The sequence below is a fragment of the Vigna radiata genome, chromosome 6 (genome assembly GCF_000741045.1).
Source record: "Vigna radiata var. radiata cultivar VC1973A chromosome 6, Vradiata_ver6, whole genome shotgun sequence".
Taxonomy (NCBI): domain Eukaryota; kingdom Viridiplantae; phylum Streptophyta; class Magnoliopsida; order Fabales; family Fabaceae; genus Vigna; species Vigna radiata.
This window is the reverse complement of record NC_028356.1, coordinates 3,719,502-3,731,516: the sequence shown is the minus strand read 5'-3', so window position 1 is coordinate 3,731,516 and position 12,015 is coordinate 3,719,502. Positions and strand designations below refer to the sequence as shown.

Genomic DNA, 12,015 nt, shown 5'->3' with positions numbered 1-12,015 from the left:
AGCTAGTCAGTGAGGGGCGAGAGATACGAATATGAGAGCACTAAAATATAGATGGTCATCGGGTTAGCCATAAGACAACATGCTGCTGGCTCAACCCATTTTCTTCTCTCCCAACTTTCCCACTCTCACCAAAAAGACAAGTTTTAGAGCTTCACTTCACCCCCACAACAATTTTCCTCCTCTCAGAGTTTCACCAACGCCAAAATCACTTGGTGTGAGAGCAAGAATCAAAACTCTGTTCGTTCCGTTTCAGAAAAAGAGTGGTTTCCAAATCTGCCATAGCTTGAAGAAAGAGAGCGAAGTTGGTGGGAATGATGGAAGAGACTGGACAACCTCCTTTTTGCTCTTTCTCCTCTGGGCAGCACTCATCTACTATGTCTTCTTTCTCACCCCAAACCAGACCCCGGTATGTTCTGTTCTTTCCAATTTGAAATGTGCTAATCATTATATAAAATTCGATTTCCATAGGGATGGGATACGATTGGATATTCGAATGTGTATTACTCGTGATTTGTTTATATCAGTTCATTTGAGAATAAAAAATAATTGTAGAGGAAATATAATCTCCACCACAACAACAAAACCTTCTAATATTATTTGAGAATCGAAATTATAGTTATTATCCACAAGAGGATTTTTTCTAGAATCGTTGCAAAAATAAGGCTCATTGAGCTGAGATTCAACAATGTTAGAGTCCCTCATTGACTAAAATAGGAAATCAATATACTGTGTAAGATCTTTAAGGATTCAATATACTCTTTGGTCCTCTTATAAGAGCACAAAAGTAGTCTATGGCGAACCCAGAGTCATTTTAAGGTAGATAGTTGCACCTCCTCATTTTTGTGAAATTACAATTACTGTATTAAACTTTTATTCTTTTAAAGCCTTAAATTTATGTATTGACCCTGCAGTTCAGTGAGAGACTCATATATTGATTTAAGAGTCTTGGATTCATCACAGAAAGTAGCCTTTGCAGTTTTTGTCTTCCTATGTTTTTAATTTTACTTTCCTTTTGCCTTAACTGTGAGATTTTACTTTCATTCAGTCAAGGGATTCATATTTCCTGAAAAAGCTCCTGAATCTAAAAGGGGATGATGGTTTCAGAATGAATGAAGTGTTAGTATCATTGTGGTATATAATGGGCTTGTGGCCATTGGTATATAGCATGCTTTTGCTTCCTACAGGAAGAAGGTACTTCTCTTTGCTATGTATATCTGTCCAACATAAATAATATGTTTCTTTTATCAGATTTCAAGCCACTCATAAACCTCTATCTTTTAGTTGAGTTGTGTTATGAAAATTTATAGTTCTAGTAATTGATCATGATGTTGTAGTAATTATGTGATTAATATCAGTAAGCACCACGTTGTACCAAATCATTCATGTTCATACTGTGCGGTGTCATTTGACTTAGAACACGAATTTTAAATTTAATTCAAACCTTATAAATTCAGTTTGTAGGTTAGAGTTTGCATCTATTTATATATATATATATATATATATATATATATATATAGAAATATATGTATATTTATAATTTGATAATATTTTTAGTCCATGTGAGATTTCTAACCATTGATTCAATAGATGATACAAATTGCTGTCTAGTTCGAATCGTACAACAAAAATTGTGAACCATAAACATTGAATTAATTTGCAAATACATATTTGATTAAGCCTTGCCGCCCTCCCTTGTGCCAGCATAAATACAATAATTTTGTGTTTTCTTATGTATATGTTCTATTTGACAATACCTGAAGCTGATTTCATATCTTCCATTTGTTGTTCTACAGCTCAAAAAACAGTATTCCTGTATGGCCCTTCCTCATACTTTCTTGTTTCGGAGGTGCATATGCACTTCTTCCTTATTTTGTACTTTGGAAACCGCCAGCACCTCCTGTTGAAGAAACTCAGCTTAAAACATGGCCCTTGAATTTTCTAGAATCAAAAGTAACTGCATTGGTAATGCTCATCTCAACCTCATCTTGCAAAGTTGTTTAAGAGAAATTATAGTATTCTGAACAATGTTTCCATAGTTAGGTGATTTTGCATGATCATAAGAAAAAACACCCCATTTGCAATCTCATGTTTATCTTGGCGAAACACTTAAAATGCAGTGTACATTTGAGTTATAAAATGATTAAAAAATGCCATTGCAGAGGTTGCCTTATAGTGTTTTATATAAAAACATCATAGTTGTATGTCATTAACAAACACACAACCTGCTGCATACATTGGTGCAGTGAAAGAAAAATACTTGGAAGGTTTTCATATTCAACTGCTTTTAGTCTTACTGTTTGTTTGGAATCAATCTATTTTTAACTTTTTGGATTCCTCTTCCCATTCTTTACATTCTTAAACTTACGTGATCAATAAAAGCAGCATATGATCATGATGAAACTTAACAACCATGATGGTTTGGAATAGTTTTCAAAAGGCTCTCTATTAATCCTCATTGAAAAACTTTCTTCCTAGACATGCTTGTCAGCATGCCCCTATTATGAAAGATCCATGGGAATAGCCCTATGGACAAATGTATAGCATAATCTCAGCAGTCTCTTCTTTTTAATTTATTTTATTGAAGGATGTAACTTATCGTACTTGCACATCAGATATCCCTTGTTGCAGGGGTAGCCATCATAATTTATGCTGGTTTAGCTGGACAAGATGTGTGGAAAGAATTTTACCAGTACTTCAGGGAAAGCAAATTTGTAAGTTCATACTCAGCATTTCAACAAGTTAGCATGACTATTCATTGTATTCATTATATGAGCATTAGCAGTGTCATAGACTTTTTCAATCTTGTTATCGTGATCTTTGCTAAATGAAATGCTAATATAAATTCAACAATTGCTGGTCTACTAGGCCAAGATCATGAGTACATTAGAATGCAGTTCTTAGACTTCATGTTCATGATTTACACTGTCCATTTACCATAAAATTGGAAATGTTAGGTGCTAAGGTTGGGTTTTCATATTGCAGATTCATATTACCTCCATTGATTTTATTGTACTTTCAACATTTGCACCCTTCTGGGTTTACAACGACATGACAGCACGAAAATGGTAAATTACTTGCCATATAAGTTCTTAGTTCAATTCTTACATTCAGTTCCTAGGCCTAGTTATATACTTCCTCCGTTCCATGATAACTGCAGTTTTAGTCATGTAAAAGAATTTCCAAATTTATTGATGCTCTCACATTCCAATGAAGTATTAATTCTTTCTCTTCCTAGTTAATCCTCAAATTAATTACTCTTCTTTTTTTTCTCATTCAAAGCAATTTATTTATTGAAAAGTGAGACTATTTTAGTAAAGTTATTTCAAAAAGTGGTACACATATTATTCTTAATCTGTGTGAGAAATGTCAACCTAGTTGAGATTAGAGTCGACACAATGATGTTTTGGTTACCTATTTTGATTAAAAAAAACTGTGGGAAAACCTTAAACTGCAGTTATTGTGGAACAGAGTGAACAGAAGACAATGTAGCACATATTTTAACGCTAATCCAATTTGCAGGTTTGACAAAGGTTCTTGGCTTCTTCCGATATCATTGATACCATTTTTAGGGCCTGGTTTATACCTTCTCCTGCGGCCATCATTATCAGCAGAGGCCATTTCGCAAACTCCTGTTGAACCAGAGTGAAATTACATTTGATGACTGCCAATAATACAAGTGCACACGTTCTAGCAACAAAAATATATTTGGTTTCAAGTTTGGTTCAAGAAGATAATTTCTTTCTACACAGTCTACAACCAACTGACATTACCTACATTTTTATTATTAGATGGGATCCAATTTCAAAGAAAGAGCATTACTATTTCTGTGACATCACTTAGCCAATCATAATCATTGTGCTCAGGTAACTCAAGGAAAAATTCCATTTTAAGGTCCTTCAAAGTGATTATTTCAACACTTTTTTTTTTTTATCTTTTTTATTTTATTTCATTCATACTGTCTACAAATGATTGACTCCTAAGCACAATTTCATTCTCCCAAGTGGAATCTTCTGCAGACTTTCCAGCCAACTGTATTAACAAATCCAACTTGGATTAGAACATATTATCAGTATTCCATATCCCAGATCCTACGTGGCTTATCACCAGTCAATTGATATCGAGACTACTCATCAACTAAGAACATAATATGGTGAAAAAAAGGGGCAAATTCCATGTCACTGAATCCCTCTCACGAGGAAAAAACCAAAGTTATAGTGTTGCTCTTTCTTTGAAAAATAATTCTACTGAAAAAGTTCTCCTTTTTCAATCCTATTTTGAATTTTTTTTTCCCATTCAACAGTATTTATAATAATATAGTTTTCTGTCAATGTACAGTTTATAATATCCACAACATAAAACAATCATATAAACAAATAAGTATTACATTGTTTTTTGTTGTTTTTTTGTTTCTTCTGTTTTTATGAATCTATATATATATATATATATATATATATATATATATATATATATATATATATATATATATATATAGAAAGATGGGTACATAATAAAAATAGAGAATAACAAAAAAAAAAATTTTAATATATTTTTATATTTCAAAATTAACAATAAAGTATGCTTAATAATATTGACTATTTCACCAAAATAGCATCATAGAAATTTATTGATTATTGATAAAATCTCTTTACTTTTTGTGTTATATTAAAAAAAAAAAAAAACTATTGACGTGGTATAAATTTTCGTTTTTGGTATTTTACATGTATATTTGTAACTAGTTACTAAAAATATGTTCTAGTGCATTAAAAAGTCGTTTAACTAGCAAAAGAATATTTAATAAAATATTTTAAAATTTTAATTTATAATCTATTTTATTCAATTTATATTTCAGAATTTAATTAATTTTTTTATATTATTATCTCTTATATTTTATTATATTTTCTATACTTTTGTTTATTATTATCTATTTTCAATTTTAATGAGACGAAAACATCTCTTCATCAATTTCTCAATTTCTATGTGAGATACCACACTATTTCTTTTTAATTATTGTTTAATATAATACTAAAATTTTATTTAAAAATATAAACTCTATTTAGATTATCCTTTTGTGTAATTTTATATTATTAACTAGCTTATCAAACATATCTACTAAATACTTTTAAACTAATGAACTAGTTTATGTACATAAAACTTATAAATTAAAAATTTATTGATAAATATTTAATTTATCAGTCGTTAACTTCTAAATATTTTTTTTTTTGGTCAAAGAAACTGTCATGTGTTCACTTGTTAATTTCTAATTTTATTTCTTTATTGTAAAAGAAAAAAACTGCCACGTTCACTCCTTCGTACATCATTTACATTGACGGATACAATTTGAGCCTATTGAATTTAAAATACAATAAGACAATTTTGCATTTAATTGTGTTAATGTATAGGCTATAAGCATCCAGCTAATATAAGATTAATTATGTTTATTGAAGATTCAATATTAGAATTTACCTTAAGAAGGTTTGACATCTTACAACATAAGCATAAGATGAAATTGATAGCATGAGATAGAGAAAGTAGAGAATTAAAACTACAGAAAAGGCACATAAAAAATAACCATATTAAACTAAAAGTGTACTAATTCATCATCCAACCATTTGTAAGGTTTGTCTTGTTCTTATCAGATCAGTCTCACATTGAAACATGTTTCAACAAGTCTTGTAAGCATTTGAGGCTTTCCAAGGAAGAATATATTACAACCCAATATTATTCCAAAGATCATCCCGCATGAATACCCCACTATAATGGATTTCCACCCAAATCCGGATTCTTCTTTATCAAGTATTGAATATGGTGACTTTTCTTTATCCTCTTTGCAGGATTTTGACAAAGGGATTCCACACAACATTAGATTTCCAACATAGGAATCGTTTTCAAATGTGTTAAACTGTCCACCTTTAGGTATCATTCCCTCAAACTGGTTTTGTGAAAGGTTCAAGACCGCCAGAAAATTCAAATTTGTCAAAGCCATGGGAATCTGACCCTTCAACTGGTTCCATGAGAGGTCCAACCATTCCAAATTGCTTAAATTACCCAATGACAGTGGAATGGTACCAGTGATTCTATTGTGTGAAAGGTTAAGCCCTTTGAGAGAATGCAACTCTCCAATAACTGTCGGAATTTCGCCTTCAAACATATTATCTGATAAATCAATGCTTGTGAAAACCGTCAGTATCCTCGTGAGTTTCATGTATAGCCCTTTCATCACAATCACTATTGAATCATTATATTTGTCATGGTTACCCAAATATGTCAAACCAGTTTGATTGTCATTCGCATTCATCATTTCTTGAAAGTTGTGGATGTACGACACTGGCAAGGGTCCGGTAAAATAGTTATCAGAGATGTCAAAAATCCTCAACCTAAGAAATGGAAGTTTGGTGCCAAAAGAAGTGATGACACCATGAAATTTATTTGACCGTAAATTGAGTACATGTAAATTTGGCAAAGTTTCTAACCATAAGGGGAACATATCCTTTATGTTATTGTTTCCAAGGTCCAAAACTTCAAGATTTGTACAATGAGCCAAAGACTGTGGTAACAGTCCCTTCAATTGATTTCCATTCAACTTTAGAGTCTCAAAGGCATTTCCTTTAGAAAAGTTATTGGGTATGCTTCCATAAAGGTTGTTCTCTTGCAAATCCAATGCCCAAAGAAAAGGAAATGTTGCCAAGCATTGTGGAATAAGTCCTGTCAAGTTGTTGGAAGCCAAGTTAAGAATAGAAAGGGTGCTAGCATTGCACAATACTGAAGAAATTTCCCCACTCAGTTGATTATTTGAGACTGAAAAGAATGCAATGCCATTAGGTGGGATCGGAAGATCTCCTCGCAACTTGTTGAAACATAGATCAATGTAACTAATGTTCTTCCAGGAGCGCAAGAGGTTCTCATGAAACCATTTGGGAATGCTTCCACGAATTCTGTTATGAGAAAGATCTAAAACTTCCAGATTTGGTGCTATGAATTTTGGGAAACTACTTACGTTACTTGAAGATAAATGTAAGTATTGAAGGTTGGGTAAGATACAATCAAAATTATTTTCAAATTTTAGTGAGAGCAAATTGTTGTGAGAAAGATCCAAAAGACTTAGAGTTTTAAGCTTTGAAAATTGGTGAAAGTCTACGACCCCACTCAAACCTGTTGATTGCAAATCCAAAGAAGTGAGATTTTGGAGTTGAAATATTGAATTTGGAAAATTACCTTGCAGTTTGTTATTAGAAAGAGACAAATATCGTAACGAAGTAGTTGAGAATTCACCAATTGACCCTGTGAACTGGTTGTTTCTAAGATCCAAGAACAATAAGGAAGGCAAAGAGTAACACCAGCAAGGAATTAGTCCAGTTAATATGTTAACAGACAAGGATAAGTACCATAATATAGAAAGTTTGGTGATTTGGGTTGGAATGTGGCCAACTAATTTATTATCTGATAAATCTAGGAAAGAAAGTTGAGTAAGATCAAACAATGATGGTGGAATAAATCCATCAAAATTGCAATAAGAAAGTTCTAGTGTGTGAAGAAACTTAAAGTGGGCTATGGAATCTGGAATGTATCCTGAGAAAGCAGTTCTAGAGAGAGACAAGATTCTTAATGGCGTAGTCCAGTTGGACTTCGGAAGTTCACCTCTGAGGTTTTCATTCTCTGAGAGATCTATTTCTTGGAGATTAGGTAATTGGAGGATGCTGATAGGTAATTTACCTTGGATTTGGGTGTTCCAGAGAACTAGAGAAACCAAAGAAGACGAAAGATTTGTCAACAATAACAAAGAGCTCTCTCCGACAGAAGACATGTTCACTTCTTCTAAATAAATCTCTCTTAAATTAGTTGCGTTATGAATGAGTTTGTTCCATGTGTAATCATCAATTCTAATTCTGGCGGGAAATGGGTCGATGTTACTGATACGAAGTTGTTCTAATTTTGACAAGTGAGAGATTGTGGAGGGAACATCACCACTAATCCCAAGACATGATATATTTAGATGCGTGAGGTGGACAAGGTCACCAATTGCAGAGTGTATTGGAGATCCAAAGAAATCATTAGAAAATAGGTTGAGTTGTTGAAGGTGCCTTAGCCTGAAAATAGAACTATTGGGACCCAGTAACTCACCTCTAAGAAGACTGCATGAAAGGTCGAGGCCAATCACGTGACCTGATCTCGAGTCGCACGTGACTCCATCCCACCTGCAACAATCTGTCACGTTATTCCAAGATTTCGTCTTTGAAAAATACGAGGAACAACGATCATTCACCGGAAGAAAAGGTGGAGACTTGAGAACAACAACTGAGTTTTTGAACTGTAACAAGACAAATTTGTCACGAGGATTGCACATCAAACAATTGTAAGAAGGAAAATAAATAAACAAACATTGGAAGATAAGAAAGTGTGACACTGAAACCCAACCCATCATTAATCTCTCATACGGAAGAAATATGGATTTTGGATGCAACCCATCCAAAAAAGTTTAATCTATATATAAGAAGCTGCCCTATTTTAAATTTTCAAAAAAATTAATAATACTTAATTTAACTTGTATATACGTAAATCAAAGAGAATTATGTATGGTCATCTAAAAAACTATTTCCTTAAATTCTTTTATAATTTTGTGACAGTTTTTTTTTCTATCTAATCAGTATATCATCAACAAACTAATTCCTCAATTTTTTTATTTGTTTTTATTTTTCCTATTTCATATTGAAGTCTTATGTGTGAAGATGGCTACCAATTTCCAAAAAGAAAAGACAAGTATTATGTTTGAAATTTCTAAGTCTTGTATCCATTTAAAGGTTTTAAGACCTTCTAATACAAATGACAACAATGTGTGGAATTTTAATTTTATCTTCACCAGCACCACTAAAAATTTCATCAAAAATATTTTTATATAATTAAGTTATCGAAATCTCTAATATCTATATTGAAATGGACATTTAAAAAACCATTGAGTATTTTTATATTTAATATTAAAAAATACACTAATTTGACCTCAATATTTTTTATTAATAGAGATGACCGTAAGACAATCTTACTCGATCAATTTTTTAGTAGTTTTTTTTTTCATAATTCAAGGTTTCTTTTCTTATATAGTTTTCATGTGTGAATTTTGATAATTATGTATTAGTCAAAAAATAAGAAATAAGAGGAGGCAAAAAATGTAGAATGTTTCATGAGAAAAAACAAAAAATAGAGACTTTGGAACTTCACCTTTCAGCTTTTCATTGATAATATTTATTGTCACTATGAATATCGAACAAACGTGGTCCTAACTCTTATCCTCTTATCCTTACAGGTAGAAACTTTAAAAGAAATAAAAGTAGTGTGTCACAATTTTCCAACTTCTATTTTACGTTAAAGTTTACGAACCTTTAAAAAAAAAAAAATATCGTAACCAAAGTTGAAAAACAAAATTCATCAATCTTTCCCATTCCTACGCGAGAATAGGATATCCAAAATCATCAACTTTATCTCAAGTACAAATTTATTTTCAGGCACTTCAAATTAAGTCAAAGAAAAAGGTTAAATGAAATGTTCTTAAAACAAAACAGAAAGTCGAATTAAATAATAGATATTTATTAAGCAAGTTAATCATCAAAATTTATATAATTTTCATTTAATTTTAATCATACAAGATACTAAAACATAAGTGTAATATCACTGACAGACAAAATCCTAAGGTAAAAAAAAAATTACAAAATAAAAGAAAAAGTTCAAAGAAAATGCTCAATTTTTAAAGCATTTAATTACATAATTTTTTTTTTTACTGTCGAACAAATTTTCTACCAACACAAGTCATTGTTTTTAGACTAGATTTTTGTTATGCCTAGAAAAACAATTAAGATTTATTGTTCTTGAAATATCGACAACATGTAATCGATAATTAGAAGAAGAAAAAATTGGCAAAAGTCTCGACCGTAACACCCCAAACTTTCAGGTTTTCAAACACACATATTCACTTCAAACCACAAATAACTATATAAAATTCATTATTTTTCAAACTTACTCAAATTCAACAGATAATAAAAACCACTGAATTTACATAATGCTTTGATATAGTAAAATAAAATACATAATTCAAATGAAACTTCTTAAACTATATTGTTCCGAATCTTCTTCATATTTTTCAAATTTATACATCTTCACCTAAACTCTCATGATAAATCACGATTATTGTAATCAAACACAATCAGAAAAAAAAAAAGATGAATTAACATGAAAACAATTCAACAACATATCATACTCTCTTGTAATATTTATTTAATAATATGATGTCACACACGTTAAACCAAATACTAGTTTCTAGAATTCTATGTTTAAAAACATTCATTTTCTAAACTTGAAACTCTTGAAAACCCAATATCAGACACCAGTCTCTAAAGCTCCGTGTTTAGAAACACTCGCCTTCTAGACTCAACATCTAAAGACTCTTTACAATCAAAAAGTCAAAACACAGTTTTAAAAGCACTCTATGCAGATATATTTGTCCTATAAACAAAGGAAAATGTTTCTTTGACACTCTTCCTTGACACAATTTTGACACACCTTCACGTGTCAAAATTCTATTGCATGCCAACACATTTTAANTAAAATGCTTTTAAAGAGTTGCAGAAGGGTATTTTTGGAAGAAAGTTTGTATGAAATTTGGAATTGGCGGTTTAACATTTTCATCTTCTTCACTTTTCGAAACCAAGTCTCGCGTCTACACCATTGTCTCTGCGATTGTCTCAGCCATTGGGTTCCTCTCTTGATTCCTCTCGCACCCATTCGAAACCAAAGTTGCGCATCTTCATTCCTCTCGATTTCTCTTCATCCATTCTTTGTTGGTAAGCATGTCGTTTCGCGTTTTGCGTTTTGGTTTTGGGTGTGTTTTATTTTTTGCAATATATCCCATTGTTTGGGTTGGGGAGGGTTTTTGTGTTTTGGGTTTGGGTTGGGGAGGGTTTTCGGTGTTGTATTGTGCGGTTTTTTATTTTTATGAACCCTAATAAACCATTGTTGTGTTTTTCTGAAATTTGGGCACTCGCAATGGCCTTTCCGAACCCAAAGGTGAGTAACAAATTTTTTTGGTGACTATTCATATGTTTGTGTGAACCCTAATTCACTCTATATCGCATTTATATATAGTTTATGTTTCTTTTGGTAAGTAATAAATTTTTTGTTGTTAATGTTGTGTAGTGGCGTGTTCGAGTCTCAGTTGATTCATCAATAATTGTTGCTATGAATGGGTTACTGAGAGAAGTGCATATAGAACGAATTTCAATGACACTATTTCGTTGTTGTAAGTAATGAAGTTTTCATAATTGGTCGTTGAGTATTTATTTATTTGTTTCAGGCATGACTGTGGAGTTATAATGTTACAAGCAATGCAAATTTGGGATGGTTCGAATAAATTCAATGGGAAAAGCATGCCAAATTACTCTAATGTAAGGAGTAGATAACATTTTCATTAATTTTTGATGATTTGGTTTGAATTGACTAGTTGAATAATTTTCTTTCAGGAGGAATTGCTTGCAATAAGAAAGCAATACGTACATGACTGGATCTTGGATAACGACAACATAAGAATACTAGATGCGCTGGAGGTGTATAGATTGTTGTAGGACATTTGTTGTTTTGTAAAAATGTAGGGCAGTTTGTTTTTGTATAGTTTGTAAGATACACAAATGTATATGAATACATTGTGGAAATTATTATTGTAACAATATTATTGATTTGAAGGTTCTTATGTCAGAATGCATAGATGATTGTTCATTCATGATTGATGTCGACCTTTATTTATGTGCAAATTATAAAACAAGTTTAATTTTGAGTAGGTGAAGCTTTAGGTGTATAAAAGAGCATGGTAATCGTTTTAAGGGCCTTGCACGTCCTTGTGACTGATTGGGGGAGCACCCATGCTTCAAACAGGACCTAAGTTTGACTTGGTGAAGTTTTAGCTGTTTAAAGCAGCATGGTAATCGTTTACAGTGGCTTGTAAACGATTACCCGTATGACCTTGCACATCTGCACGTC

General features: G+C 31.8%; 1 protein-coding gene and 1 pseudogene across 1 annotated transcript; one reads left to right on the top strand and one right to left on the bottom strand.

Annotated features, from left to right (window-relative positions):
* The first annotated feature begins 19 nt into the window (after nucleotides 1-19).
* On the top strand, nucleotides 20-4,061 carry LOC106764022. The gene is made up of 6 exons (XM_014648221.2): nucleotides 20-406; nucleotides 1,046-1,191; nucleotides 1,794-1,962; nucleotides 2,613-2,711; nucleotides 2,983-3,065; nucleotides 3,520-4,061. The coding sequence occupies exons 1-6, from the start codon at nucleotides 80-82 to the stop codon at nucleotides 3,644-3,646; spliced, it is 951 nt and encodes a 316-aa protein (XP_014503707.1). The 5' UTR covers nucleotides 20-79; the 3' UTR covers nucleotides 3,647-4,061.
* A 1,571-nt stretch (nucleotides 4,062-5,632) lies between these two features.
* LOC106763268 lies at nucleotides 5,633-8,318 on the bottom strand (annotated as a pseudogene).
* Nucleotides 8,319-12,015: the final 3,697 nt, after the last annotated feature.

Coding starts and splice junctions, on each gene's coding strand:
- LOC106764022 (XM_014648221.2), top strand. CDS start 80: ATGCTGCTGGCTCAACCCATTTTCTTCTCTCCCAACTTTCCCACTCTC. Junction 1,963..2,612: donor AATCAAAAGTAACTGCATTG/GTAATGCTCATC, acceptor CTTGCACATCAG/ATATCCCTTGTTGCAGGGGT. Junction 2,712..2,982: donor ACTTCAGGGAAAGCAAATTT/GTAAGTTCATAC, acceptor TTCATATTGCAG/ATTCATATTACCTCCATTGA.